Raw genomic sequence first — 27,777 nt, forward strand, 5'->3', positions numbered from 1 at the left:
AACAACAGGAGTGGAGAAATCTGGAAAATGCTAACTTAACCAAGTGATCAAGGTTAGTATCAACAATAATGAGTCATGTTGATGGCATTGTTCCTTGTGATATAACATGATGAGGACTCTTCACCCCTGTGGTATTCTTTCCCCAAATCCATAACTCTAGTCTAATCATGAGAAAATCATCAGACAAATCCAAATTGAGGGGCACCCTAAAAAATATCTCACCAGAACTTCTCAAAACTGTCAAGGTCATGAAAAACAAAGAAAGACTGAGAAACTATCATAGACCAGAAGAGACAAGGGAGACGTGACAACTGTATGCAATTTGGTATCCTGGACTAGATTGTGGAACACAAAAAGAATATTAGTGGAAAAACTGGTGAAATTTGAGTAAAATCTGGAGTTTAGTTAATAGCAATATACCAATGTCAGCTTCTTGGTTTTTAACAAATGTATGATGGTAATGTAAGATGTTAACATGAGGGGAAGCAAGGTGAAGCGTATATGGAAACTCTCTGTACTAACCTTGTAACTTTTCTGTAAATTTAAAATTATTCCAAAATTAAAAATTTATTTAAAAAGAGGTTGGGCTTGCCCAGTAGTGCAGCAGATAAGTTTGCACGTTCTGCTTTGGCGGTGCGCGGTTCACCAGTTCGGACCCGGGTATGGACATGGTACCACTTGGCAAGCCATGCTGTGGTAGCCGTCCCACATATAAAGTAGAGGAAGATGGGCACGGATGTTAGCTCAGGGCCAGCATTCCTCAGCAAAAAGAGGAGGATTGGCGGCAGATGTTAGCTCAGGGGTAATCATCCTCAAAAATACCAAAATAAAATAAACAAATAAATAAAAGATAAAAAGAGGCAAATATAATTTACTAATAATATTAAAAGAAGAACTGATAGCAAAGAACTCTAGAATAAGGAGGCCCATAATTTTCTATGCACGTTCTGGAAAACATTCAGAGAAATATGGAGGTGAGTAAGTTTTTAGAGGGTTGATCACAGCCCCTAGATGATAAGAATTTGAGATCATCTATTTTCAGTCTTTCATACCTAATGAAGTTGAGAATTTTCCTAAGGTCACCTGGCCAGGCAAGTCACGTGAACAGCTATTTTGTGATAGTCTCTGCTCTAAGCTCCATGTTTTGATGAACTCATATGCTTTCTAGCATGAGCTTCTATTCTTGGGAAAGCCACACCTTTGCTCTCTTCTACCCTTATTGCGTTCCCGTTGTCCTTAGGATAAAATTTAAACCCCTTAGTTATTTGTCAGAGACCTCTAGCTAAGGTAATCTCTTGCTACAGTACTCTATGCTACTGTCATTCTACTCTTTGGGGACCTTTGCATAATCTTTTTCTTCTGACTAGCAGACTGTCATCTTTACTACTGTCCCCATTCTCCCTGGTTATATTTGAAATCATCTTTTCAGATTTCAGCATGATCGCCCTCCCTAAGAGAGGTGAATTGACTATCTTAAGGAAACCACATAGAATCAGGTCTGCCATAGAGAGCAGTTCTCTTGCTTTCTTGTCAAATATGCTTCAACAGTTCTCTTTCTCATTAAGTTACATTATGAATGGTACTCCAAATAAATGTGGGAAAAAAGCAGCATTCCAATCACCCTAACAAATTAAACTATTTTCATGTATTTAAGCTCTTGTCTTATTCTTATCTACTTGCATATATAAATTTTACGTAGTTAGAATCATTGTGCAGATCAACTTTTACATTCTGCTTTATTTTTTATTCATTTATTGTTAAGCATTTTCCATGTTGTTACATGGATTAGGTATTTATTTTTATTATTCTTATCTTATGCATTCATTCACATTTAGAGCCTCAATATATTGAGTACTAAGCAAGACAATGTTGTGCAGAAGCAGAAATAAATCTTTGCTCTAGGCAAGTTTATGTCTAGTTTATATTAGTCAGATGCTTTGCTGTATATCTTTTATTAATATTATTATTAAACACTATAGTCTATATTAATAAGATAATAATTCTCTTCTGCTCTGTAAATGACACCATATAGCTTCTTTTTCCCAAATAGTCCCGTCTACAAATTGTGTTTACTCTTATTCTACTTTCTCTTATAAACTTTCCCTAGGAAATCTCATATGCTTTACTGATCTTAAATGCTAAATTTGCACCACAGACTCCCAAAACTTAATCTCCACCCTACACATCTACTCAAATCTTCACCGAATGTTTTGAAGACACCTCAAATGCAGTATTTCCCACACAGAACTCATCTCCCTCCACAAATCTTCCCCTATGTTCTAAATTAATGGCGTCATTATGTACCCAATTGTCCAAATAAAAACTTCAATTTATCCTTGAGGCTCTCTTCATCGTTCATCATATCCCTAGCTACTAAGTCCCATTGCTTCAACATTTTAAATATCTCAATTTTCTTTTTCTCTACTCTCATTACCTTCCTTCAGGTTCTACTTATCTCTTCTTTATGCTTGCAATAGGCTTTTAACTGGTTTCTGCCTTCTCTATTATGATTTTTAAATCGTTCTTCCTCTCTACTGATAAAAATTCTCTGTCTAAAACCCAAACATGGCCAAATGATTTCCTTACTTCGAAACTTGTGATGGCTTGATTCATTATCTGACACCATCACCCTCACTTACTGAACACCAGATATATACCAGGCATTCTTCTAAGTACTTTATATATTTTATTTCATTTAACCCTCACTTCAGCTCTTTTGGAGTAGCCACTATTTTCATCTCGATTTTACAAAGGAGAAAACAAAGGCACAGAGAGGTTAAATGATTTGCCCAAGGTTACAGCTAGTAAGTGGCAGAGCCAGCAGTTTGACTCTGGAGTCCTTTTTCTTTCTTTTTTTTTTTTATTGAGGTCACATTGATTTATAACATTATATAAATTTCAGGTGTACATTATTATATTTCAACTTTTTTTGAACTTTCAGGTGTATATCGTAATATATTTCGAATTCTGTGTAGATTACATCATGTTCACCACCCAAAGACTAATTACAATCCATCACCTCACAGGCGTGCCTAATCACCCCTTTCGCCCTCCTCCCTCTCCACTGACTCTGGAGTCCTTACTCTTTACGTTACAGCTACCTTTCAGAAATACACTACTTTCAAACCTCTTAATGTAGCTTATAGTATTCTTCCCACTTGGATCCAAAATCCATTCATCCATTCTTTAAATATTTATTAAATATCATGTATAGTTAGCTATAAAAAAAAACTTTTGTCAAAGAGCTTACAGATCAGTAGAAAATGAGTGCAAAATGTTACAATTAAGTGATCTGATACAATAAAATAGAAGTCCTAAATTCTATGTGAACAGCATAAAAAGCTTCAACTGGGCTGAATTTTTCTTTTTCATACTTTTGGTCATTTTTCATGTTGTTCTTAGGTTTGGAATGTCTTCTTCCTTGACTACATGACAAACTACAGTTTCTTGAAGATGCCACTAAATTGTCTTCTGCCCTGTGGAGGCACACTGACTTCTCAGCACAGAATTGGCATTCTTTCTTTGAATGCCCATCTTCCACGGGGCAGAGTTGTAATACTGTATAGTTTGTTGAATTGTCATTGCTTATTTATGGGGCTTCTTTCTACCTCAACCCCCAGATTATAAATAGAGATCAGTCTGATTTTTCTTTGTATTCCCCTCTACCACACCTAGCATTGGGCATATGCTATTAGCAATTATTTAAAACATAAAAAGTAAAAATGACACAGTCACCACTTTACTGTTTACTATGTGCCTGGCCTTCTTGTAAGTGCTTTCCATAAATCAGATGAACGAATGGGTAGAAGAATGAATGAATAAATAAATAAATAGACTAGAGAGAGGTTGGCTGGTTAAAGCTGTGCTTCCCAGTTTCTCAGAGACACCAGAAAGGTGCAAGGGCAGGAGCTTCTGTCGCTATGGAATTAGGGAATACCACCCTCCCAGCATGTGCACGTGTTCACCCACCCAGCAGCACATCAAATCTCATTGTTCAATAGTTTATAGAGTTTTAATTTCCAGCCCAGGTCAGAGGTGGGGCTGAAAATCCCACTAGCCTAATCCTAATTCCTTGATCTTTCTGGTGACCAGCCCCAACCTGAGGCTATCTAGGGGCCTCCACCTTAAATCACCCCATTAGCATAAACTCAGGTGTGCTCAAAAGACTTCTTATAAATAACAAAAGACACTCCTATCACCCAGGAAATTTCTAGGGCTTGAGAGCTAGATTTATTTTAAGGAATTGGCTCACACAATAGTGAGGGCTGGCAAGTCTGAAATCTGCAGGATAGGCCTGCAGGCTGGAAGTCCTGGCAATAGTCGTGTTACAGTCTTGAATCTGAATTCCTTCCTTTTGGAGAGACCTCAGTCTTTTCTCTTGAGGCCTCAATTGATTAGAGGAGATCCACCCAAATTAGAGAGGGTGTGGTATAACATATACCCTGAAAAGATAATGTGTGGTGTTTTAAACCTCTAAAGCTGTGGTAATTTGTTTTTTATGAAGCAATAGAAAAATAACACAAATTTTAAATACCTTACCATACCTAGGTGAGAATCTTGATGATTGATTATTGTTTTTTTGGGAAAAATGACACTTTATTTAAAAAATTTTACTTTTTAAAAAATACATGCACGAAAGAAAAAAGTAACAAAAAAATGTATAAAAGAAACCAATTCTTCCCCCTCTCCTCCAGAAATAAACTGTTCTGCAGCTTATTTCTCCTAATAATATATTATGGAAGAGCTTTCCCTATTTCCACATATAGATCTATTTCTACTTCAAAGGTTCCCAAACCTTCTTGGTTCATAGCATCCTCAGCATTTCAGTACTCAGTACACTGCCCGAATGAATACCTAATGATTGTGTTTACTAAGTAGTTAGATCTAAAAAACTTAAGAAGTATTTATATCCTAACAATTTGATAGCTGTGAAAAATGAGTAAATGTAAACTAGTAGAAAAAAGATTTTAATTTCATTCTTTTTTTTTTTTTTTGAGGACGATTAGCCCTGAGCTAACATCTGCTGCCAATCCTCCTCTTTTTGCTGAGGAAGACTGGCCCTGAGCTAACATCCGTGTCCATCTTCCTCTGCTTTACACGTGGGACACCTACCACAGCATGGCTTGCCAAGTGCTTCCATGTCCGCACTGGGGATCTGAACCGGTGAACACTGGGCCGCCGAAACAGAACCTTCCCGCTTAACCAGAGCCACCAGCCGGCCCCCTAATCTCATTCTTAAGTAACACAATTCCTTACTAATGGGAACACTAATGCATACCCATTGGTCACTACACACCTCTCTTGGAATCACAGTGGACATTACTCCTCTCATTTCCTGTTCCACATTGATTTTTGCTTTTTGTTACATCAATTGCTGAAAACGCATGCTTAGGAAGATATGAAATCATCAAGTGGAATGTAGCATGATCTAATATTGAAATTGTGAACTATTTTAAGATAGCAGTGTGCACGACGTCCTACAGATATCAAGAATCCCTATGTTTATCTCACAAATGTAAAATATCCTGAGGCACCCCTGAGAATTCACTGCCTGTTGGTGCACAACTTGGGAACTCTGGCTCTATCCCATTCCTTTTAATGGATGCATATTATGCAATTTTACGGATAAATTTGTTTCTTTAGGGTTAATTTAGGCTCTTTCTGGTTTTTATTTCCTTTCCTCTTTTATTTTTTTTTCTTAATTGTGATTGAGTTTCTTCCATCAATGAAAAATCCTTATGAACAATTTTGCAACCTTATTGAGTATATCTGTAGGATAAATTCCTATCAAGTGAATTGCTGGCTTATATGGATTAATTTTAATGTTGATACCATTGAAAAATATGTTTCTAAAGAGGTTGAACCAATTTACATATTTGTGTATCAATATGGCTGTTTTCGAAATTTTTTCTGACACTTGTTTCACCAAATTTTTAAATCTTTATCATTCAGAGAGGGAAAATGTGATATCTAAATGATTTATTAATATGTTTTTCATTTGTTGAGAGTTTCAGTTGTGAGCATTTTTACTGTGCTTATTGAACATTTATATTTAATTTTACATTAACTGTGCATGTCCTTTGTCCATTTTTCTACACGATTATTTGTGTTTCCTTATGATTTGCAAGAGATCTTTGTTTAGCAAGGAATTTAGCCATTTTTCTCCAGCCTATCTTTTGACTTTGTTTATGGTAATATTTTTTCCTTTGAGAAGTTTTAAATGTTTATGTATTCAAATTTAGAAGTCTTTCCTCACTGGCTTCTGGGTGTTTTGTTATGGTAGAAACAATTAAACAACAGTTTAATAGTTACCCATATTTACTTGTAGTATTTTCATGATTACTTTTACATTTAAATTTTTGTTCCAGTTGGAATTCATTTTGATGTAAGTAGTAAAGTAGGCATATGCATTTGACAGATCAATTAATGCTAACTGCTATATTAAACAACCCTCAAATCTTTGTGGCTTAACATTAATGAAAATTTCTGGGGGCCGGCCCCGTGGCTGAGTGGTTAAGTTCGCGCGCTCTGCTCTCATGGCCCAGGGTTTCGCTGGTTTGGATCCTGGGCACCGACATGGCACCACTTATCAAGCCATGCTGAGGCGGCATCCCACATGCCACAACTAGAAGGAACCACAGCTAAAAAAATATGCAACTATATACAAGGGGGCTTTGGGGAGAAAAAGGAAAAATAAAATCTTAAAAATAAAAATTTCTTTTTCGCTCATATATAGTCCAAACTAGAAAATGACACAGATGCACTTCAATGGGCAACCCATATTCAGAGTCCATGCTCTCAATCTGATTAATTATGCTTCAAGAGGGCATGTGCTCTAGTCCTTCCTGCTTTAAGTTCAACCTCACATTAGGTTAGGGTATAGGGAGGAATGAGGCTCAGTTTTTTACTTGCAAAATAAAACCAGTATGATTTCTTTCCTCCTTCCTTCACCCTGTGTTGCCTATATCATAAGAAATAAATTGAGGGACTCTTTACAATATCAAGACAATTGAACTCACTATTTGGGTTTAATGTAATTTTCCTTTTTTGTTTTTAAATTGAGGTATAATGGACATACATTATATTAGTATCAGGCGTAGAACATAATGATTCTATATTTGTATATGTTGCAAAATGATCACAATAAGTCTAGTTAACGTCCATCACCATACATACAGAACTTTTTTCCTTATCTAATGTAAATTTCTTTAAGGTTAATTCTTATCCTTAATGTCTGATAATGCATTGTGATAAAAAAATCAAAGATGCCTATGGAACAAAAGTTGAAATATTTTAAATTGTGACTCATGAGTCTTTCATTAATTATTTATAAAATAGAACACAGTTTGTTTTGGAAATTGTTGACTGAAATATTAAAAGTTATTTTAGACTTTCCAAATCTGTTTCTTGAGGAAGGAAAACTCCTATAGTCTCAATTCAGTCAAAATTATTTTCAAGGGCACTATGTTGAGAAGATTTAAAATGATGATAGCATGTTTCCATATCACATTTCATTAAGACAACTCAAACTAAATATAGCACCGCAAAATTGATCAAAATCTTAAGTTTAAGTTCTTAGTGTTCCAGGAGCCTTGTATACAAGGTTTCATTATGTGTGTGTATAATTCTTTAGGTTTTTTTTTTAAAGATTGGCACCTGAGCTAACATCTGTTGCCAATCTTCATTTTTTTCTTCTTCCTCTTCTTCTCCCCAAAGGTCCCCAGTATATAGTTGTACATTCTACTTGTAGGTCCTTCTAGTTGTGGCATGTAGGATGCTGCCTCAGCATGGCTTGAGGAGCAGTGCCATGTCTGGGCCCAGGATCCAAACCAGTGAAACCCTGGGCCTCCAAAGCGGAGCCTGCGAACGCAACCACTTGGCCACGTGGCTGGCCCTGCATGGGTTTAATTGTATTTTTAAAGAACCATTTCCTATGTAATGTACAAATTTTTTAAATTAAAAACATATTATTTTTCAATGCAGAAAACTTGGAAAACATGAAGAAAAGTAATAATTCGTGATGCCATTGCCTAAGATAACCACTGTTAATAGTTTGGTAAAAACCTTTACAATATATTTTCTGTACAGAACTGATTCCACATATATTATTTGGCAGTCTTCTTTTTATAGTTACATTAAGATGTTTTCTGGGGGCTGGCCCCGTGGTGTAGCAGTTAAGTGCACACGTTCTGCTTTGGTGGCCGGGGTTTGTCAGTTTGGATCCCAGGTGTGGACATGGCACTGCTTGGCAAGCCATGCTGTGGTAGGCGTCCCACATATAAAGTAGAGGAAGATGGGCATGGATGTTCGCTCAGGGCCAGTCTTCCTCAGCAAAAAGAGGAGGATTGGCAGCAGATGTTAGCTCAGGGCTAATCTTCCTCAAAAAAAAAAAGAAAGATGTTTTCTCCTATCAATATTATTCTAAAACTTCATCTCTAATGGCTGCAGAATATTCTATAGTACAGTGTTTAAAAAATGAAAATATTTTTTTTTGAGAATCAAGTGATGTGTTCATTCTAAAAAATTCAGACAGTGCAAAAAATACAGAAATCATAAAATTTATGTCAACCATAGGTCTACCTTTTAGAAATATACACTTCCAGACTTTTTCTCTCTTTCTCTCTCTCTGTACACACACATAAAATATTTTATGTGATTATGTATGCTGTTTTACTTTCCCTTTTTTAAGAAATTTTATTTTGACTTTTTCCCATAGTTTTATTAAGATATAATCTTTTCAAGACGATGAAAATAGATCTACATCAAAATTTTTATTCTTTTTTGCTGAGGAAGATTAGCCCCGAGCTAACATCTGTGCCAACTATCCTCCACTTTACATGTGAGTCACTGTCATAGCATGGCTGATGAGTGGTGTAGGTCTGCACCTGGGATCTGAACCCATGAATCTGGGCTGTTGAAGTGGAGTGCACCAAACTTAATTACTACACCACAGGGCAGGCTCCAACATCAAAATTTTAAAAGTTTGTGTAATATTCCATCTTGAATATAACATGGGAGCAGCAAACAGGATCATTGATGTGGGCTCTGGAAATGGAAAGGAGAGGGCTTAAATCTTAGTTCTGCTATTTAGAACATGTGTGATCTTAGATAACTGACTGGTTGCTACAAATCTCAATTGCTGAATGGAAATCAAGAGGTCTACCTAGCAGGAATAGTAAAGTGTTAGTGGGAAGGGGGAAGGGTCCAAAATCAAATGTTTTTAGTATGCAAGGCCTGAAAAGGACCAATCTTTATTCTTCAAAGTTCAGATAATATGGAAATGCTTTGGCCTGTATCCAAAATGGAACTTTTGAAGCCCTACCCAAAGTCACTCACATTGAGAGACAAAACCAAACAATACACTGAAGGCCAAAACAAATAAAAGAAAGAAAGAGAGAGTGAAACAGAGACAGAGAGAGACAGAGAGAAAGAGAGAGAAAGGAAGGAAGGAAGAAAGAAAAACCCATGATGCAAACTAGGACCCTCATACATTGCTAGCGGGAATGCACATAGCGGCACCACTTTGGAAGAGTCTGGCAATTCCTCAAAAGGTTAAACAGAGTTACCATATGAGTCATCAATTCCAATTCTAGGTATATACTCAAGAGACATGAAACCACACATGTGTCTATACAAGAGCTTGTACAGGAATCTCCACAGGAGCATTATTCTTAACAACCAAAAAAGTAGAAATGACCCAAATGTCTATCAATGGATGAATGAATAAATAAAATGATGTGGCATATCCATACAATGGTATATTTGACAATAAAAATGAGTAGTGATACACGCTACAACATGGATGAACCTTGAAAATGCTATGCTAACTGAAAGAAGCCAGTCATAAAAGACCACATATTGTTTGATTCCATTAATCTTAAACGTCTAGACTAGGCAAATCTATAGAGACAGAAAGTACATTAGTGGCGGTCTAGGGCCTGGGGGTTTGGGGTGAAATGGGGAAAGACTGCCAACAGGGACTGGGTTTCTTTTTGGAGTAATGAAAATGTTCTAAAATTGATTGTGGTAATGGTTGCACAACTCTGTGAACATACTAAAAACCACTGACTGTACACTTTAAATGGATGAATTATATGGTATGTGAATTATGTCAATAAAGCTGTTAAAAAAAGAAAAGCAGGGCATTATACTTCTGAAGGATCAGAATAAGATAGTAAAACGTTGGACAGATAAAGCTCTTAATAAGTGGTGGCTATTACTCATTAATGGGTATTTAGTTTTTTTTTCACGTGATGGCTATTTACATTTTCCTCACCATGATCAACATTTTTCTTTTTTAAAGATTGGCACCTGAGCTAACAACGATTGCCAATCTTCTTTTTTTCCCCCCTTCTTCTTCTCCCCAAACAACCCCAGAACGTAGTTGTATATTCTAGCCCTGAGTGCCTCTGGTTATGCTATGGGGGACCCGGCCTCAACATGGCCTAACCCTTGTCGGGGCCCAGGATTCCAACAACCGAAATCTCAAATCTCGGGCAGCCAAAGCCAGAGGGAGAACCTGACCACTCGGCCACGGGCCCGCCCCACGTTCAACATTTTCAAAAGAACATCCTGTACATAGCAATACCATATTGAGCACTTTCGTAGCCTTCATTTCCTTTCCTAACCTTTGGAAATGTAGAAGTGCTGATCAAATGTTACGTACATCTTTCTAGGACCCGCCTCCCCGCAAAGGCTGCGTCAGTGGGCATTTCCTTGAGTACAGAGCGCCGGCAAAGCATCCTTCTTTAGAGTTTTTCTGTCAAAATGATAATACAACACACACATAAAAGAGTCCTTCTAGTATTATTTCCAAAGGCCCCGCCTTGGGAAAGTTTTAGTATTGTTAAAATAGACATTCAAAGGATCTTCGTCATAATGCTTAACAGTACTGGTGTAGGTTCTGTTAGAAAAGCCATACGAGATGATTCCGCTTTGATTCCATTTGTGGGAGTTCGCGTGCATTACTTAGGGAGAAACGTGGTCTGCGGCTCTACTAAGTTTCCCTGACTACTTCTAACGAGGGAATTAACCCAAACTCTGCTGCAGGCTGGGCACACGTCTAAGTCGCGCTGAAAATACTTAGGTTGACCTTTAAACAGCTAAAGGCGTAACAGGTGGGGCGGCGGCTCGGCCCAACTGTGCGGAGGTGGGGAACCGTGGAATTTGAGTCAAGAGAAGTCCACTGATTTAAAAAAAAAAAAAAAAAAAGCGATGCGAAAAGAATTTGGAGCACAGAGTCTGTCCATTTTTAGGATCCCTCCTGCGCCCAAAAGGTTGCGCCAGTGGGCAATGGGATCCCCAAAGGCGCTGCTCCTCAGGTGAGGAAGCTGCTCCAGGGCCGCGGGCACTTCGAGAAGTTTAAGCGGAGGATGCCCGAGCGCAGCGCAAGGCAGGTGCGTGCGGCAGACGGCGGCCGGGCAGTTTCCTCCAGGTCGGCTGCAGGCACCGACTGGCTGGAGCGGGCGAGCGGCGGGCACGAGGCGGGGACGGAGGGGCGGGTCCGTGAGGGGAGGGCGATTGTGTCGGGAGGGAGCGGGGCGTAGGCGGCGGCGGGCGGAGCCCAGCGATGATGTAAGGAGCCGAGGGATCCCACCGGGAAAGTCGGCGCGGCGCGGTGAGACCCCAGGGGTGTGGGGCGGGGGATCCCAGTCCCCGCCCTGTTTTCCCCGCCCCTCCCCCTGCCGCCTGCACGCCCCTCCCCCCTCCTCCCCTCTGGTTGGAAAGTTTCTAGAATCTCTTCCCAGCGGCCTTTGCGGTTCCAACATGGCGGAGCTGACGGTGGAGGTTCGCGGCTCCAACGGGGCTTTCTACAAGGTACCGACCCTTTGACTGCTTTGTCGGGTCCGCCTGGGGTTGGGGTAGGTTTGCGGGAGGGTTGGTGGTCCGGGAGAGTTAGGTTTGGGGTCGAGAAGGGCGGCCAGGCCCCAGCCCGGGGCCGCCGGGTTCCTCGCTTCTCCCCCCTCCACCCGCGGTTTAACGGTCTCGGGGGCCCGGCCTCCGTTATGTTTTGAAAGAACACGCCGGACACCTCCTGTGCTTTCCTGCTGATGGACCTTCTTCGCGGATGCTGGCGCAGCCCTTGGCGGGCCGGGGAGGAGAAGCCGGGCCGCTGCTGGGCGGCGGGGAGCTCCCGGGAGCAGGCCTGGCCGGGCGGTGGGAGTCGGGGAGGCGGCGGTGGGATTGTGTGGTCGCGGCCGCTCCCCCGCCCCTCGGCCAGGCCGGGCGGGAGCGCCTCTGCCGGGCGCCGACCCCTCCCCAGCTCCGTGGGGGAGCGCGTCTCGGAATCTTAGGAATTCACCTTTGTACTGGGGTTTTGCGCTAATAAACTTCGGTGTCTGGAGGGGAAGCGGGGACCGGATTGAGGGTTAGGATCGAAGAAAGAAAACTAGAAAACCTTGAAATGGGGCAGGTTGAAGTATTTTTGCGGCCTGGGAAATTGGGCGGCGCCTTCGCCCCTCTATTAGGGAAGAAAAGGCCAGAGTTCTAGGCGTTAAAGTAAGACTTAAAATGTGAAATGGATCACAGAGACCGGTGGGGAGGTGACCACTTTCTTTCTATTAGTTACCCAGTGTTTGTGGAAGGAAGTGTTGATTTTTGTTTGTTCCCCCACGAGGTTTTTTGTTTGTTTCCATCGGGAGGAAGGAAATGCATTACTATGGGAATCGCGGCTGGAAAACGGAAGAGGAATTCGAGAGTAGAGGAATTTAGTAGAGCTTCCAGCGTAGGGGTCACAGAACTGAAAATGAAATCCTTAAGTTTGGTTTTGCTTTTGTAACAGTTCCTTCTCCCTGTTCTCCCAAAGTGTGCCACGATGTTATAAGATCAATACAGAGTCTCCCCAGCTGTTGTCTGTCAATCACTTTCGCTAAGCCAGCATCTCAAATGTTTGAGAGTGCTGGCTATTTTTATGGAGGGCCTTCTCCTAATACAGGACTAATGTGCGTACGCGGGAGGTATTCTCACTGGGTTTCCTTTCAGCGTACCTTTTATCCTACGGGGTTTTATTTGATTTGGTGGTCGTGATTTCCTATTTGCAGCGTTGTTTTTCTTTCCTAGTTTACTCATTAGCTGTGTGGATTTGGTTTAACTGTCACGTGGTGAGAGCATAGTGGGGAATCACTGTTGGCGTCTAAAGGATGTCCCTAAGCTTTTTACAAGTTTAAATCTCCTTAGGTGGTCAACATAAAGTGAAAAGAGTGTCTGCCTGGTGGAAAGGAGTGTTTCAAAGCGTGACGAGTTGCATCAGTAGTCTAGGTTTAAAACTTGGTGTCAGACAAAGGACCTAAGCGAAATTTGAGTAGACGTTTCGTTGACTCCAGTTCTTATTGAAACCTAGTGGTTGCCGTCTCTGAATCACTGCGGATACAGTTGTGGCACAATGCACGAAGAATGGGCTTACCATGCTTTTCCTGTTAGGGTAGAAAAGGTTCATCATTTTTGCATCAACCACCCCCCCCAACTCCCCCCCGCCCCCAGAATTTCAAATTCTCACTATTTGGCTGTAGGGTTCTTGTTTAATGGACGTGTGCATTTTTTTTTCCTAGCATATTGAAAAATAGAAAAGGATTATTTTGCCTTTACAAATCACTTTGCAGTATGTAAGTGGTAGATAGGCGACATCATTTCTTTTTAGCCAAGTATATTTTATTTATTTATGTTGGTCACCAGCTATACAAGATATTCTTTTCTTTTTTAATAAGATTCATTAAGATCATCAGTTTGAAAGTTTTAGTAAAGGTTGTTTACAATCTTACTTTGGTTTCACGTATTTTTTTAAAATCAATTTATAGTAAATGCTCCCATTTTGGAGCTATGAAGTGTTTATTGTTGGTCCCTATCCATGCTTTACAAATCTGCTTGATTAGACTTGGACTCCATTAACCATTTTTACCGAACAGAGTAAGGTGATTCTTTGGCAGAAGTTGGGAAGGACGCTAGCTACGTTTGTGTGTACTAAAATAATTGCACTTGAACGTTTGGAGTTTGTGTTCTGCCATAATCCACTGGCACATGCACTTTGTGGAAACTCTGGTCTTCAGAACTCCAGAGAGAGAATGGTGATGTGGAACCATCCCTGCATTTGAAGTTAAACAAATTGGAATTCCAGGTCTGTACCTCAGCTTGTCATTATCTAGCGGTGGACTCCTGAACAAATCTCTGTGGATCTGTGTTCTTCTGTGTAAAATGAGGGGTTTGAAGTATTCAGTAGTCCCTGGCATATTTTTATCCCATCAAACCGCCCACTTGGGAAAAAACTGGCTTACTGCACACGCAGTTTATTATTTTTAACTGCATGAAATTTTTGAGATTCATTTGCATATAGTAAAATTCACCTTTTTTGGTATACAGTTATATGAACTTTGATAAATGCTAGAAGTTGTGTAACCACCATCAACATGATGAAGAGAGAGAATAGTTACACCATTCTCAAAATTTTCCTCGTGCTCCTTTGTAGTCAGCCTCTCTCCTCACCCCCAGACCCTAGAATATTTTCTATCCCCATAGTTTTGCCTTTTTTCAGAATGTCATATATGTAGAATCATTCAGTATACTGTGTAGCGTCTTGAGTCTGGCTGCTTTCATTTAACTTAGCAGTAACTTACTTTTAAGTAATTTTTTCTAATTTAAAAAGTAATACACGGTTAGTGAGGGGATTTTGGAAACTATCAAAAAAACAGCTGCCTTGAGATAACAGCTGTTAACACTTTGGTGTAGTACTTTTTCTTTCACTGGTGGTTTTCAGTGTAAAGGTGATTCTGATTTTTCTCCTTGTCTCCCCTTCCATTCCCCCATCTTCACAGACACACACACTTGGCTGTAAATGTGCACTGCCATTGAAGAATTTCAAAGTCATGGGATTAGTAGCCAGTATTATCATGCCTTGAGGCAGTGCTCTGTAGACATTGATTAAAGATTTTCTAGTGGAACTGAAACTTGATTTCACAGATTAATTGGAACCAGTGAAAAGCTGAAGATTTGACCTCAAATTAGGATAGTCTTTTTTTCCAAAAATATTTACACAGGGGCTGGCCCCGTGGCTGAGTGGTTTAAGATGGCCTGCTCCGCTTTGGTGGCCCAGGGTTTCGCTGGTTCGGATCCTGGGCGCGGACATGGCACCGCTCATTAGGCCACGTTGAGGCAGCATCCCACATGCCACAACCAGGAGGACCCACAGCTGAGATACACAACTATGTACTGGGGGGATTTGGGGAGAAAAAGCAGGGAAAAAAATAATTACACAGATGGTAGCAAGCTAAATTCTTTGTTCTGCTTCCTCCTTATATATTTAGCCATGGATCTATAGTTGTTAAAGAGAGAAAAACTTGGTATGCTCCTGTTTACAACCCTATAAATCTATGGGGATTGGAAAGGATGGAAGATATGTTAATTAAGCACTTGATGGAGGATATCATTTTATATAAAAGTTTGGTTTTATAGCTTTTCTACCTGGAGCGCAGCATCTTAGGGTTTATACTACTGGCCACTTCACGTGCCTTTTTTTTTCTTTTGAAAGCTTTGAAATAGAATTTACGTTCTGTGATTGTTAGTCTATTTACAAAGTTGTATAACTATTACCAAAATCTTATTTTAGAACATTTCCATTACCCCCCAAAAAACCTTGTGCCCATTTGGAGTCATTAAAATGCTTTTTAACTGATGTATATGATATTAAGCTTTGTAATAGCATTGCAACTTGCAAAGCTGTGGGCAGAGTATAATTTTAAATAGAAGTTGAAAGTAAGTCACTCAGTTTCTGGCTCATGTAGAGGAAAGTTTCCATGGTGTTCCAAGGAAATGTGTAATCTCTAAGACGGCTGAATGAAATTTCAGGCCTTCTCTTTTAGAAGATAGAATTAATTTTAGAGCTCTGTGATTTTGCTTTGACTATGTAATTGATTGGCTACAAGACAAATTTCAAAGTAGTACAATATTTCCAAAATTTCTGCATTACTTTAGCTTAATTTAATATTAAAGTGAAATTTGAGGTTCACTAAATTATGGAGTAGGTTTGTTATCACTGATGATGATGACCTGTAGAGTTATATTAAAGGAGTTGTGCTCTGAGACAGTACTGACTTTTCAAAAATTGTTGATTTTTTTTTTGTGGCAATCAGTTCTTGAGGAAGAGATGGTAACTGTCTTAATAATATTAGGGACAGTCTTAAAAAAGCGTAGTGTTCCAGATTCTTTAAAGATGGTTTTAGTTGTACGTGTTTTCTTAAAGATTTTATTTTTTTTTGCCTTTTTCTCCCCAAAGCCCCCCAGTACATAGTTGTATATTCTTCGTTGTGGGTCCTTCTAGTTGTGGCATGTGGGACGCTGTCTCAGCGTGGTTTGATGAGCAGTGCCATGTCCATGCCCAGGATTCGAACCAAGGAAACACTGGGCCGCCTGCAGCGGAGTGTGCGAACTTAACCACTAGGCCACGGGACCAGCCCCTGTACGTGTTTTAAAATGCAGTTTTTATAAAAATTTAAAAGAACTAAGGTTTAACTAACTTCAAAGGCCACTTGATTCTTTAGAATTAAACTTAAATACTTTTCCTGTGAAGTTTTGTTTTTGTATTAGAAGAACAATACATAATTATGAAAAATCTGAAAACGGAAAAGCAAAAGAAAGAAAAAATATTCTTATCTACCTAGCGATATATTGTCAAGGCCTTGGCTCTGTATACTTAGAGAAAATATACTTTTTTTTCGTAGTTTTACGTATGTACCTGTATGTTTTATGTGTCATTTAACATTTGTGTGCCTTCCGTAAGATAACAGCGTACTATGAGTGCCTGTTACTTACTATATATCTGTGAAGTTTATATGTGTAATTCCTGATTTGTTTTCTCAGGGACTCCATGACGTATTGTTTTTAACCCCATTTTACGTATTAGGAAACTGACAATAGTGATTAAGTAACTTGTCCAAGATTACACTGTGGCTGAAATGAGATTTAACTCTAGGGCTTCTTGCTTCCAATTGTGTAGTTTAGCATAGCATTAGAGGTTTTCCAAAGGAAATCTCAGGGTAGTGAGTTTGCATTTTAGTTAGGAAGACAGGTCAGACGCTTGACTGGATTATAACTCAAGAAATGAGTTCTCTACCACAATGTTAAGGATGTGGACAAACTAGCTTTTTTGTGGTGGGAAGAGCAATATGTATTCCATGATTGACCCCTAATTTTTGGACTAGCTAGATATATAAGACCTTGGTTTATTCGTCTGCAGTTTGAGACAGTTGTATTTTGTTTTTCTTTAAAGATTGGCACCTGAGCTAACAACTGTTGCTAGTCTTTTTTTTTCCTGCTTTTTCTCCCCCGGTCCCCCCAGTACATAGTTGTATATTTTAGCTGTGGGTCCTTCTAGTTGTGGCATGTGGGATGCCACCTCGGCATGCCCTGATGAGCGGTACCGTGTCTGCCCCCAGGATCCGAACCAGTGAAACCCTGGGCCGCCGAGGCGGAGTTTGTGAACTTAACCACTCGGCCACGGGCTGGTCCCACAGTTGTATTTCTTTTAATGATTTTATCAAGTCATGGAATCTGCTAGGTTCATTTAGTTCACTAAGATGCTAGTTAGCTGTGACAGCAATAACAGTATGTTTATTGAGTACTCAGACTATCAGACTGTGTAGGTACTTTACATGAGTTTATCTGATTTGGTCCTCTCAGTCACAGTGAAGGAGATAGTGTTACCACCAGTTGAGAAAACTGAGGCTAAGTGAATCTGGCTCCATAAAGACTCAGACTCTGATCTTTCAGACTCTAGAGAGCCTGATCTGTTTGACCATTGTAGTGTGATTCTGTTTTTGAAGTACAAATACATGACTTACAAGATTAGTTATTACAAATTACTAATTAATACAATGGAAGTCAAGAGGACTGAATTGAGAAGATTCCTGGAGAAAGGATTTGAACTATGTATTCACTTTACAAAAATTTGCTCTTTCCTATATGGTAGACAATAGCCATGGGGCTGAAATGTGCTAGTTTGAATTGTTTAATTGTAAAATCCATACTGAGTTTCTGAGACTAATATGAAAAAGAGAATGTACAACATCACAATTTTAAAATACTGATTACATGTTGGAATAATATTTTGGATATGTTGGAGTAAATGAAATTATTATTAAAATTTTGCCTGTTCCTTTTTACTTAATATGGCTATTAGAAATTTTTAAGACTAGATATGTGGCTCAAATTATAGTTTGTTCTGGATACTTCTGATTTATACTCTTCGCAGTTGTTAGCTTTGTATTGTTTATGTAAGGTATTTTGAGCAGTATTTGAAATGCTTTATGTATGCATATCTGTGAAACTTCTTATTCAGATATTCTTATGATCTGACACCTCTTGGTAATCTTGCCACGTAGTATTTTTGAGTATCAAAAGGCTTTAGAAGATTCTTCAGCAGATGTTAAGAAATTGTGTTGTGATGGTTCTGTTAAATTTCCTAGGACCAAATCTTCATAAAGAACAGCTACAGCAAAACAAAATTAAGCAATGCAAAATGTTTTGTTAATCTGAGTGTATGTATTTCTGTGTATAACCATCCTTTTAATGTTAATTTATTCTTATGTTAAAGAGGTTGAAGCCATGGCGAAATTGAACTAGTGTTATATCTCAGTTGTTTTAACGTGTCTCCCATACTCTAGCTTCAGCATTTTTTGCTTAGGTTTTTTGGGAGGATGAGTGGAGGTCTTCTCCAGTAAATAACTGATGTTTATAGTTCTTGTTGACAAAGGAACATGCATTCCCCATCAAGATTTCTCCAGGATCAGGAATCTCATTTTTCATGCCCTTGTCTCTGCCTTTCTTATTCTGGCTAATTAATCATGGTACGATTTCTTTCTTTGCTGTTTCATAAGTTTTTGCTTTTATAGCTTTTCAGGTTGTTTTCAAATCCTAAATTTTTCAGTGACTGGATATGTGTACTTAGTAGGCCTTCAGTACATATTTGTTGAGTGAACAAGTGAATTACTCATTCTTGGCTTCCACACACACTTTGGTTTGTTGTTAATCTTAGGATAACTGCATTTATACAAAACCAACTTCATCATTTCTGATTTTGATGCAAACTGAATGTATGTTTATTTTTAGGGGTTGTGTATTGATCCTGGTGAAGTTCAGATATTGTCAAAGAACTGTATGCATACGTAGAAATACATAGAGTGTCCACTCTTTGCAAAAGGAAAATCATAATAGTTTTGGATGGCCATTTGGAACCACTAAAATTGTAATTGTTATGGGTGACCATTTGGAACCACTAAGTCATTCCATTTCATGGAGAGCTATTGGATTATAAGCTTGTGAAATTAACAAACCAAGAACATTACTGGTATGCAAACATTAGTAGATATTTATGCATTCTTATGAAATTCTATCATCCTCATTGTGTTTCTTTTATTTAAAACAGTTACGAGTCTGGCCCCATGGCCGAGTGGTTTGGTTTCACCGGTTTGGATCCTGGGCGGGGACATGGCACCACTCATCAGGCCATGCTGAGGTGGCGCCCTGCATACCACAGTTAGAAGGACCCACAACTAAAAATACACAACTATGTACTGGGGGGCTTTGGGGAGAAAAAGGAAAATTAAAATCTTGGGGGGAAAAAAAAACAACACAGTTAAATGTTCAGTACAAATGAACCCTGAAGCCCAGCCTTGAATAATTTTTTCCTTTATAGAACTTATTCCATAATGGTGCAGTACTTTCTGTAACGTATTATGTAATTAGTAAATTTACAGACTACTTTATTTGTAGACATAATATTTGTTGATTTTGCAATGATTTCCGTTTGTATATTTAGTTCTGTAGGTCTTTAAAAAAAAGGGTGTATGTTTGAAATTAAGAACTTTTTTGATTGCAATAGCAGTCTTGAATGTTTGTGCTTGTTTTTGAAATCAGATTACAACTCAGATTTTTTAGGTGTTGTAAACATCAAACGAATTTGTTGCTTAGAATGTAGATTTGAGATCCCTCGACATGAAAGACTGAAAACGCTGTGGGGAGTGGTGACGTATACATATACCGTTTGGAAAAAGTGATGGTTGACGAAGTGTTCAAGATATATCTCACTTATTTCAAAATTTATACAGTAGTCCTCCCTTATCTGTGGGGGATACATTCCAAGTTCCCATACTTACATTCTATGATAAGGTTTAACTTATAAATTAGGCACAGTAAGAGATTAACAACAACTAAAAATAAAATAGAGCAATTATATACCAACAAATTATAATGAAAGTTACCGTAGATTTTAGCAATCTCAGCATACAATTTTTTTTCTTAAGTCCAGAATTTTCACCCTTTCACTTAAAGGAAGCACTTTATGACTTTTCTTTGGCATATCTGAATTCCCAGCATCACTGCTCTTGCACTTTGGGGCCATTATTAAGTACAGTGAGGGTTGCTTGTGCACAAGCACTGTGATACAGTGGCAGTCAATCTGATAACTGAGATGGCTACTAAATACAGCAGGGATATGCTGGACAAAGGCATGATTCACTTCCCAAGCAAGGAGGGTACAAGATTTCGTCACGCTACTTAGAACGCTGCAGGGGCTGGTCCAGAGGTGTAGTGGTTAAGTTTGCATGCACTGCTTTGGCGGCCCGCGGTTTGCTGGTTTGGATCCCTGGTGCGGACCTAGCACCACGTGTCAAGCCGTGCTGTGGCAGGTGTCCCACATATTAAAAAAATAGAGGAAGATGGGGATAAATGTTAATTGAGGGCCAATCTTCCTCATAAAAAAAATAGAGGAAGATGGGCACAGATGTTAACTGAGGGCCAGTCTTCCTCAAAAAAACACGTACAATTGAAAACTTATAAATTGTTTCTGGAATTTTCCATGTAATGTTTTCAGGACTGCAGTTGACTTGTGTAACTGAAGCTGTGGAAAGCAAAAACTGAGGATAAAGAGGGATTACTGTACGTGCGTATACATATGTATAATTTGACACGTATGCAAAAGTATAAATAAAATTGCTTTATTGTAATTTTCCCCCCTCCTATTTTCTTGGCTCCCCTTTATCACTTGATCTTCTCTCATCCCCACTCCATTGAGGTAACCTGTTTATAGCCATGTACACAGGGTACCAGATTTTGCTGCCTACTCGAGGACTGGAACATAGATACACATTCAGATACAAATGTAGGTCTTTTCAGTGTTGCTCTATAAAAGTAATCTACAGTTAGGCTGTTTTCACTTGGAGTGTAACTTATTTTTTAATGGTGTGTAATATTTTGTGGTAAGAATTACCATGAAGTCCAGCCGTTTCTCAGTTAATAGACGCTTATTTTGTTCTCAGATTTTTGCTGCTCTGCGTGTTTTCATTGGAGAGGTTTTGAAAAGTGGGATAGCTTTGAGGAAGGGAAATTTTTCTTAATTCTAGTAAATATTAACAGATTATTTTCCAGAAGGCCTAACACTTCCCATTTCTTCCATTGATGAATGTCAACTCCTTGCCAGAAATGTTTTATAATCTTTAGTTTTTGCCAATCTATTGGATGTAAACGGGTATTTCATAGGAACCTGGATTTGCAGATCTCCATTTCTGAATTTTAATGTTTGTTGGCCATTTGGATTTGCTTTTCCATAAATTGCCTGTTTGCCCATTTTCCTGTTGGGGTGTCCTTTGTCACTTTGAAATCTCTTAGGGGTCATTTATTATAAGTATCCTCTCCCCATCTATTATCTGTTGCCTTTCTGGTATCCCTCGCTGTAAAGAGGTTTTAGTTTTTACGTAGTGAACTATTTTTTCCACATTAAAGCTTCAGGTTTCCCAGTTCTGGTTAAGACATCCTGTGTCCAGATTGTATTAATTTTTTAGATTTTCTTGTGTTTTATTCATTTGTTTTATATTTGCTACGTTGACTTATTTTTGAATATTTATACGCGTGCTAGCACCACAAAATAGATAACCTGTATTTTAAAGTTTTGTGTTTTTGCATGTGGGGGAATTTGGTACTTGCTCTTTTTAGACAAATCTCTCTCACTTCTGGGATTGGGATGGGAAGAGGGCGTCCAGCATCCAGGAGAGCTGGGTCCCAGTTACAGTTGATAGAACCTCCTGAGAATTGCTCCAAAAAGCTTGGGGTGCTCTGTGAAGACCGTAGAGAGTCCCTGAAGGGGGACATTGTGATTTGCTTTGGGGCAAATAAAGCCAGTGAGGAGTGTGTCTTATTTTCTAAAGCCAGTCTTATTTTCCTTTCCTTACTGCCCTGGGCCCTCTTTTGTTTTACCTACCACATGGTAAGTAGTGGATCTGAGACCAGTCTTAACAGTGAAGTCATTATACTGTGGTGGTGTAAGTGAGGTGGGTTTTTTTTTTTTTTTTTTTTTTTTCAGTTTCCCTAGTAAGGAGTTCTTTCTATAGCTGTTAACTGTATACACAGTCCAGAAACATAAAATGTCTATTATAAATTATTTAAATTACTTGTTATAAAAGCTCCAGGAAGATTTACTATGGTATTTTTGGGGGAGAGGAGTAGGTTTAACTACTAGCACACCTTTGAGTGCCTGGAAATACTTAGTTTAAGAAGCTTTGACTCTGAGTTTGCAAAGTGAGACTCATATAAAATTGCTTAGGTAATGTTGATCGCTTAGATCTGGCAGCTCCTAAGTCAATTTTCTCAACCCAATAGATTTTTCTCATCTGAATTATAAAACAGAAACACACTTTTCTCAGTTCTTCCAAGGATAGTGCGTAGCTAGTACCATTTTAGATGCATGCGCAAGAAGTTAGTTCATTACTCATAATGAATGCCTTAGTGATGGGGCTGTATTCTTTTAGAAGCCTGGTTAAGTAAGAAATACTGTTTGTGGAACTGGCTCTGTGGCTGAGTCGTTAAGTTTACGCGCTCTGCTTTGGTGGCCTGGGTTTCGCCGGTTTGGATCCTGGGCGCAGACATGGCACCACTCGTCAAGCCACGTTGAGGTGGCGTCCCACATAGCACAACCAGAAGGACCTACAACTAGAACATACAACTGTGTCCTGGGGGGCTTTGGGGAGAAGCAAGAGGGAAACAAAAAGATTGGCAACCAATGTTAGCTCAGGTGCCAATCTTTAAAAAAAATACTCTTTGCTATACTCAATTTTGTCTTTTTTTAATCTTCTAATTCCTGGATTGTACATGCGTAGAGTTGGAAACAGGACAACAGGTGATTCCCACTGTTGACGTGTTGATTTGATGTATGAAAGTAGGCCAGGGGTGGAGATGTTGATATAGGTGGAAGTTGGGTTTAGGGTCCAGGTAGTACGTTATCTTTCTGTATATGGATTTGGGAAGTTAGTGGAAGATGCATACAATTTCATTGTATCTAAAATGGTATCAATTGTAAGGGGCACTAAGAAAAAAGAAATGTTGCCGATTAATCTATGTGTGGTAGTTTTGTATTTTAGAGTTCTTGTCATATACTTATTCAAAGGTCATCTTTAAACACTTGCGTACATAAAGTGGAAAATATAAGCAAAATACGTTGGTTAAAACATATTTACATTCAGATGATTGTGTTTTTTCTCACAATATCTTCCTCAGTGCTGTGGAGAGCATTGGTGTTCCAAGCATATTTTAAAAGAGCTCTCCTGGGCCTGGCCTCCTGGCCGATGGGTTAAGTTTGCGCTCTCCGCTGCAGGCGGCCCAGTGTTTCCTTGGTTCAAATCCTGGGTGCGGATGTGGCACTGCTCATCAAACCACGCTGAGGCAGCGTCCCACATGCCACAACTAGAAGGACCCACAACGAAGAATATATAACTATGTACCGCGGGGCTTTGGGGAGGAAAAGGAAAAAAAATAAAATCTTTAAAAAATGGTAAATAGAATGAAAGAGCTCTCCTCTGTTATCGCCAGGATTTTCTTCTAAGAATTTTCACCCACTCTACAAGTTTTGTGCTGGTGCCTTCTTGATTTTATCAGAAGGTGTCAACAGAACAACCTTCTGGTAAGAAACATTAATACTTCCTAAAATAAAATAGTCCTTCTTGGTTTGCTGAATGAAACGTCAAGGAGTTGTAGTCAAGTACCATAGCAAATTGTAAGCAAACCAAGTTTGAGCATGCTTAAACAGTGACATTTGTATCCTGACTGTCATATGGCTAATCAGCTATTTTAAGATGCCGACAATTGTGAGAAGCATTCTGATTTCAGAGATGTTAAATTGTTAGGATTGAGGGGCTGGGAAGGTAGACTGGGGCCAGAGAATGAATCAGGAAGTAAACTGATAATTAGTCAGAGGATAACAAGTGATTATCAAATCCATTGTGGCAGTTCTTGAAAAACAAAAACCTGAGTTGGATTTTGCCTAAATTTCACTGTTAGCTTTTACTTCCTCATGGGTTATGTTTTTGTAATCATGTTTATTCACAGCTGTAAGCTTTAACTGATGCAGTTAGGGAAAATGGAGATTGTTAACCTAGTCAGAGGAAAGGCCTTCAAGGATCTAACAAACTGAGCCCAATGCCTCTAATGTATAAAGAATTTATTCCACTCAGTTCACTTTCAGAAATACAGTATTTTATCACAAGTTTGCTTCAGTAATTAAGCCAACAACTGTAATGTCTTAACACATTGGAAAAGGCATAAAAAATGTAGTTGTTTGACTGTTATGCCAAATAAATAGAAAAATAAAATCTTTAAATTTCGTGCTAGTGATCCTGAGAAAGACTTTAAAAAGAAAAACTTTGATACAAGTGTTAAAGCTGGAGTGAATCTTAAGTTATTTAAGGATACTTGAACAAGTTTGAAGGAGGCAGTAATGTGAGTGTGAGAACTTTTTCTTTTTGCTTGCTTAAGAGAATGAATGTGAACTAGAGGTTTGATTCCTGACAGATCCTTTGCTTTTCCCCTTGAGACTGGAGTCATTAAAAGCCTGCTGCCTATTTAGTCTTCCTTGCTGATGTTTTTTCCTCAGTCTGTTGGCATTCATTGAACTCGTGTAATAAGAGTTTTGAAATTTAAGAGTTAACAGCTCTAGGGTGTAAATCTTGGGTTTTTTTGCATCTGGGAATCTATTCTAAGCCTTACTTTAATTGAGGATTCAAGCTGTCTGGTTTCTGGAGTAGTTTGTTGAGTATTAAGGTTTTTAAGTTTCTGTTTTCCTCTTTATAAGGAATGTGATTTTTGTGTTGTAATGAATTGCAATAATGGGAGGTCGTTAGTAGATTTTTGAAAAATCTAAAGTAATAGGTGAATTTGAAATGTTAGTTACTTTGCAGTCAAAAAGGAATTTTCCTAGACTAAGATAATATGTTCTTAATTACTTTAGTGGGAATGTTCTCAAGGGAGTTTATGCATTTCTAGATTTCTAAGCCACCTCTCAAGCAGAGCGTCTGATAAATTGATCAGTATTTTAAATATTAAAATTTTATTTTAACTGAAGTGTGTGTTTTGGACAATATAGCTGCCTTCCCAGTTGTGAACTGGATTTTCTTTCTTTGTTTTTTTTTTTTTTTTTTTTTTTGAGCAAGATTAGTCCTGAGCTAACATCTGCTGCCAATCCTTCTCTTTTTGCTGAGGAAGACTGCCCCTGAGCTAACATCCGTGCCCATATTCCTCTACTTTATATGTGTGATGCCTGCCACAGCATGGCTTGCCAAGCAGTGCCATGTCCACACCTGGGATCCGAACCGGTGAACCCCAGGTCGCTGAAGCGGAGTGTGTGCACTTAGCCGCTGCACCACCAGGCCAACCCCGTGAACTGGATTTTGATGTTTTGTTCTGGAACTTTGCCTTCAATAGGCTTCTTAGGAAAAATGACTTATTTCTTGAAATTAATATGGTTTAGACTTAACCTTGGGAGTTAAAAACTACGAATTAGCAAAAGGTAATTTTTATCACGTGATTGATAATGATTTAATGAAAAGAGCTCCAGACAGAAGATTAGGCTTTAAATTCAGTATTTATAATCTCCTAGGGAGTAAAACTTTGGGGCTTTTTGATGTATATGGTTTCACCTTCCCTCTAAAATGAGGGATCCAGAAGGTCTATAAAGAAAATTTTGTATGTCTTCAAGAGTTGTTAGATGACTTTCCCACAGCCTGGGCCTATAATTCATCTGTTGTGATTTTTGATTATTTTCATAATCTCAATCTTTGAATTCCTGAAATGCATTTATACTGTGTTCCTTTCCACTTAACTGATAAGAGTTTTTTCCCCATGACTACCCTTATCAAGTTGAAAAACGTTGTTTTCCAGCTGTAGCGTTCTGTAACTTCAAAAATGTATCCTAAAGTTAGGCAGATATCCTGTGTACCTTGTTATTTCCACAGGCCGTTTAAGCTCCCACCTCAAAATTGCCAAACACTTTATGCAAATTTAAAAAAATGAGATTGATCTTTATATTCTGATAGGAAGGATCTAAAGATATAAAGCGGGAGGAGAAAAGCAAAGTCCAGAACAAACTGCAGTAAATGTGTAACATTTAAAACAGGATTTATATTATTAAAATTACGATTTATTTTTTACTTTTCTTTTTTAAAGATTAGCACCTGAGCTAACAACTCTTGTTAATTTTCTCTTTTTTTTTCTCTTCTGCTTTTTCTCCCCAAAGCCCTCCGGTACATAGTTGTATATTTTTAGTTGTGGGTCCTCCTAGTTGTGACATGTGGGATGCCGCCGCAATGTGTCCTGACGAGTGGTGCCATGTCCGCGCCCAGGACCCGAACCAGCGAAACCCTGGGCCACTGAAGGGGAGTCTGCAAACTTAACCACTTGGCCCCGTGGATTTTATTTTTTGATCACTGTTGGTAGAAGAATGTTTTTGTCTGTTTTATTTTCCAGCTGCTTATTGTTTTTATTTAGGAAGCTTATTGTTTATTGGTTAACTTGCCACCTTACTTAGTCTATGAGTTTTTAAAAAAATTTTTATTTTAGGCTAGATTGCTTTTTAAAAATCCTTCAGATAGTGCTTCCACTGCTCAGGGATTCCTGCTACTCCGTCCATCCCATCCTTTACCCAATTCACACATAAGTTTTGGCATTTTTTGGTTATTACTATATCATGCTCTGTTTGTTATTTTCTTGGGGATAACCTTCTAAGATATTTTGATCACACTTAAGATATGTGTTATATTGCATTGTTACTGATCATTATTTTAAATTATAGTTGAGAGTTTCAAATGGAAACGTATATTGGGCTGTGTGAATGAACAAATTAAGAGACCATTTTATAATGATGCCTTGGAATCTTGAGTGTTTGCATATGTATGGGAGGAAGAAAAGGAGGTGTCAAAGGTTTTGGTCTGGGAAATACGGGTCCTGGGCCAGATGAGTGTGAAAAGGAAGAGAGAGACTAAATTCCCAAAGTTGGGACTAATACGAGGAGGACAGAAGTTATGGAGACTTAAAGTCGTAAAGCCCCCTTATGCCATGTGCAGACAAATGTGGCCATTGTTACTTGGTGTCCCCTGACTCCCAAAGATTTTGGTAAACACCCAAACCTGGCATTTTGGGTCTTTTGAGTATATGGGGACCCACCATCATTCTGGTGACTTGGAGAGTACAAAAGTATTTTGAAATGTGTTGATTGTGTCCTGCATCAAATGGTCCCAATTTAATGGAAATCTTGCCATTAGAAGCACCTTATCCCTAGAATCTAGGGTTTGGAGATGAGAGCAAGTTTCCTAATTGTTCGCTACAGTCCAAATACACTTTAACTTTAAGGACTGGGTGTCAAGTCCTTAATCTATTTAATCTCATGCCTGAGGATATTAGCAATGAGTAGGTGTCTATAGCCATATTTTTTTCTTAAAGTTGATGAAAAATGTGCACCCAAAGAAAGCTGATGCT

General features: G+C 38.8%; 1 protein-coding gene across 14 annotated transcripts in view; it reads left to right on the forward strand.

The window, feature by feature from the left end:
• Positions 1-10,917: 10,917 nt before the first annotated feature.
• FXR1 (FMR1 autosomal homolog 1) overlaps positions 10,918-27,777 on the forward strand; it is a 63,401-nt gene continuing 46,541 nt past the window's right edge. For 6 of the 14 annotated variants that reach the window (XM_070583204.1, XM_070583205.1, XM_070583209.1 and 3 more), the window contains exons 1-3: positions 10,918-11,117; positions 11,256-11,396; positions 11,728-11,817. In XM_070583204.1, the coding sequence (XP_070439305.1) occupies positions 11,373-11,396; positions 11,728-11,817 (114 nt within the window). In that variant the 5' untranslated portion in view covers positions 10,918-11,117; positions 11,256-11,372. Of the gene's footprint in view, positions 11,118-11,255; positions 11,397-11,491; positions 11,818-27,777 lie in introns of those variants that run through there. The other 8 variants (XM_008519641.2, XM_008519405.2, XM_008519712.2 and 5 more) reach the window with 3 other exon arrangements.

This window comes from Equus przewalskii, chromosome 18 (genome assembly GCF_037783145.1).
Source record: "Equus przewalskii isolate Varuska chromosome 18, EquPr2, whole genome shotgun sequence".
In the NCBI taxonomy this organism is placed as follows: Eukaryota; Metazoa; Chordata; class Mammalia; order Perissodactyla; family Equidae; genus Equus; species Equus przewalskii.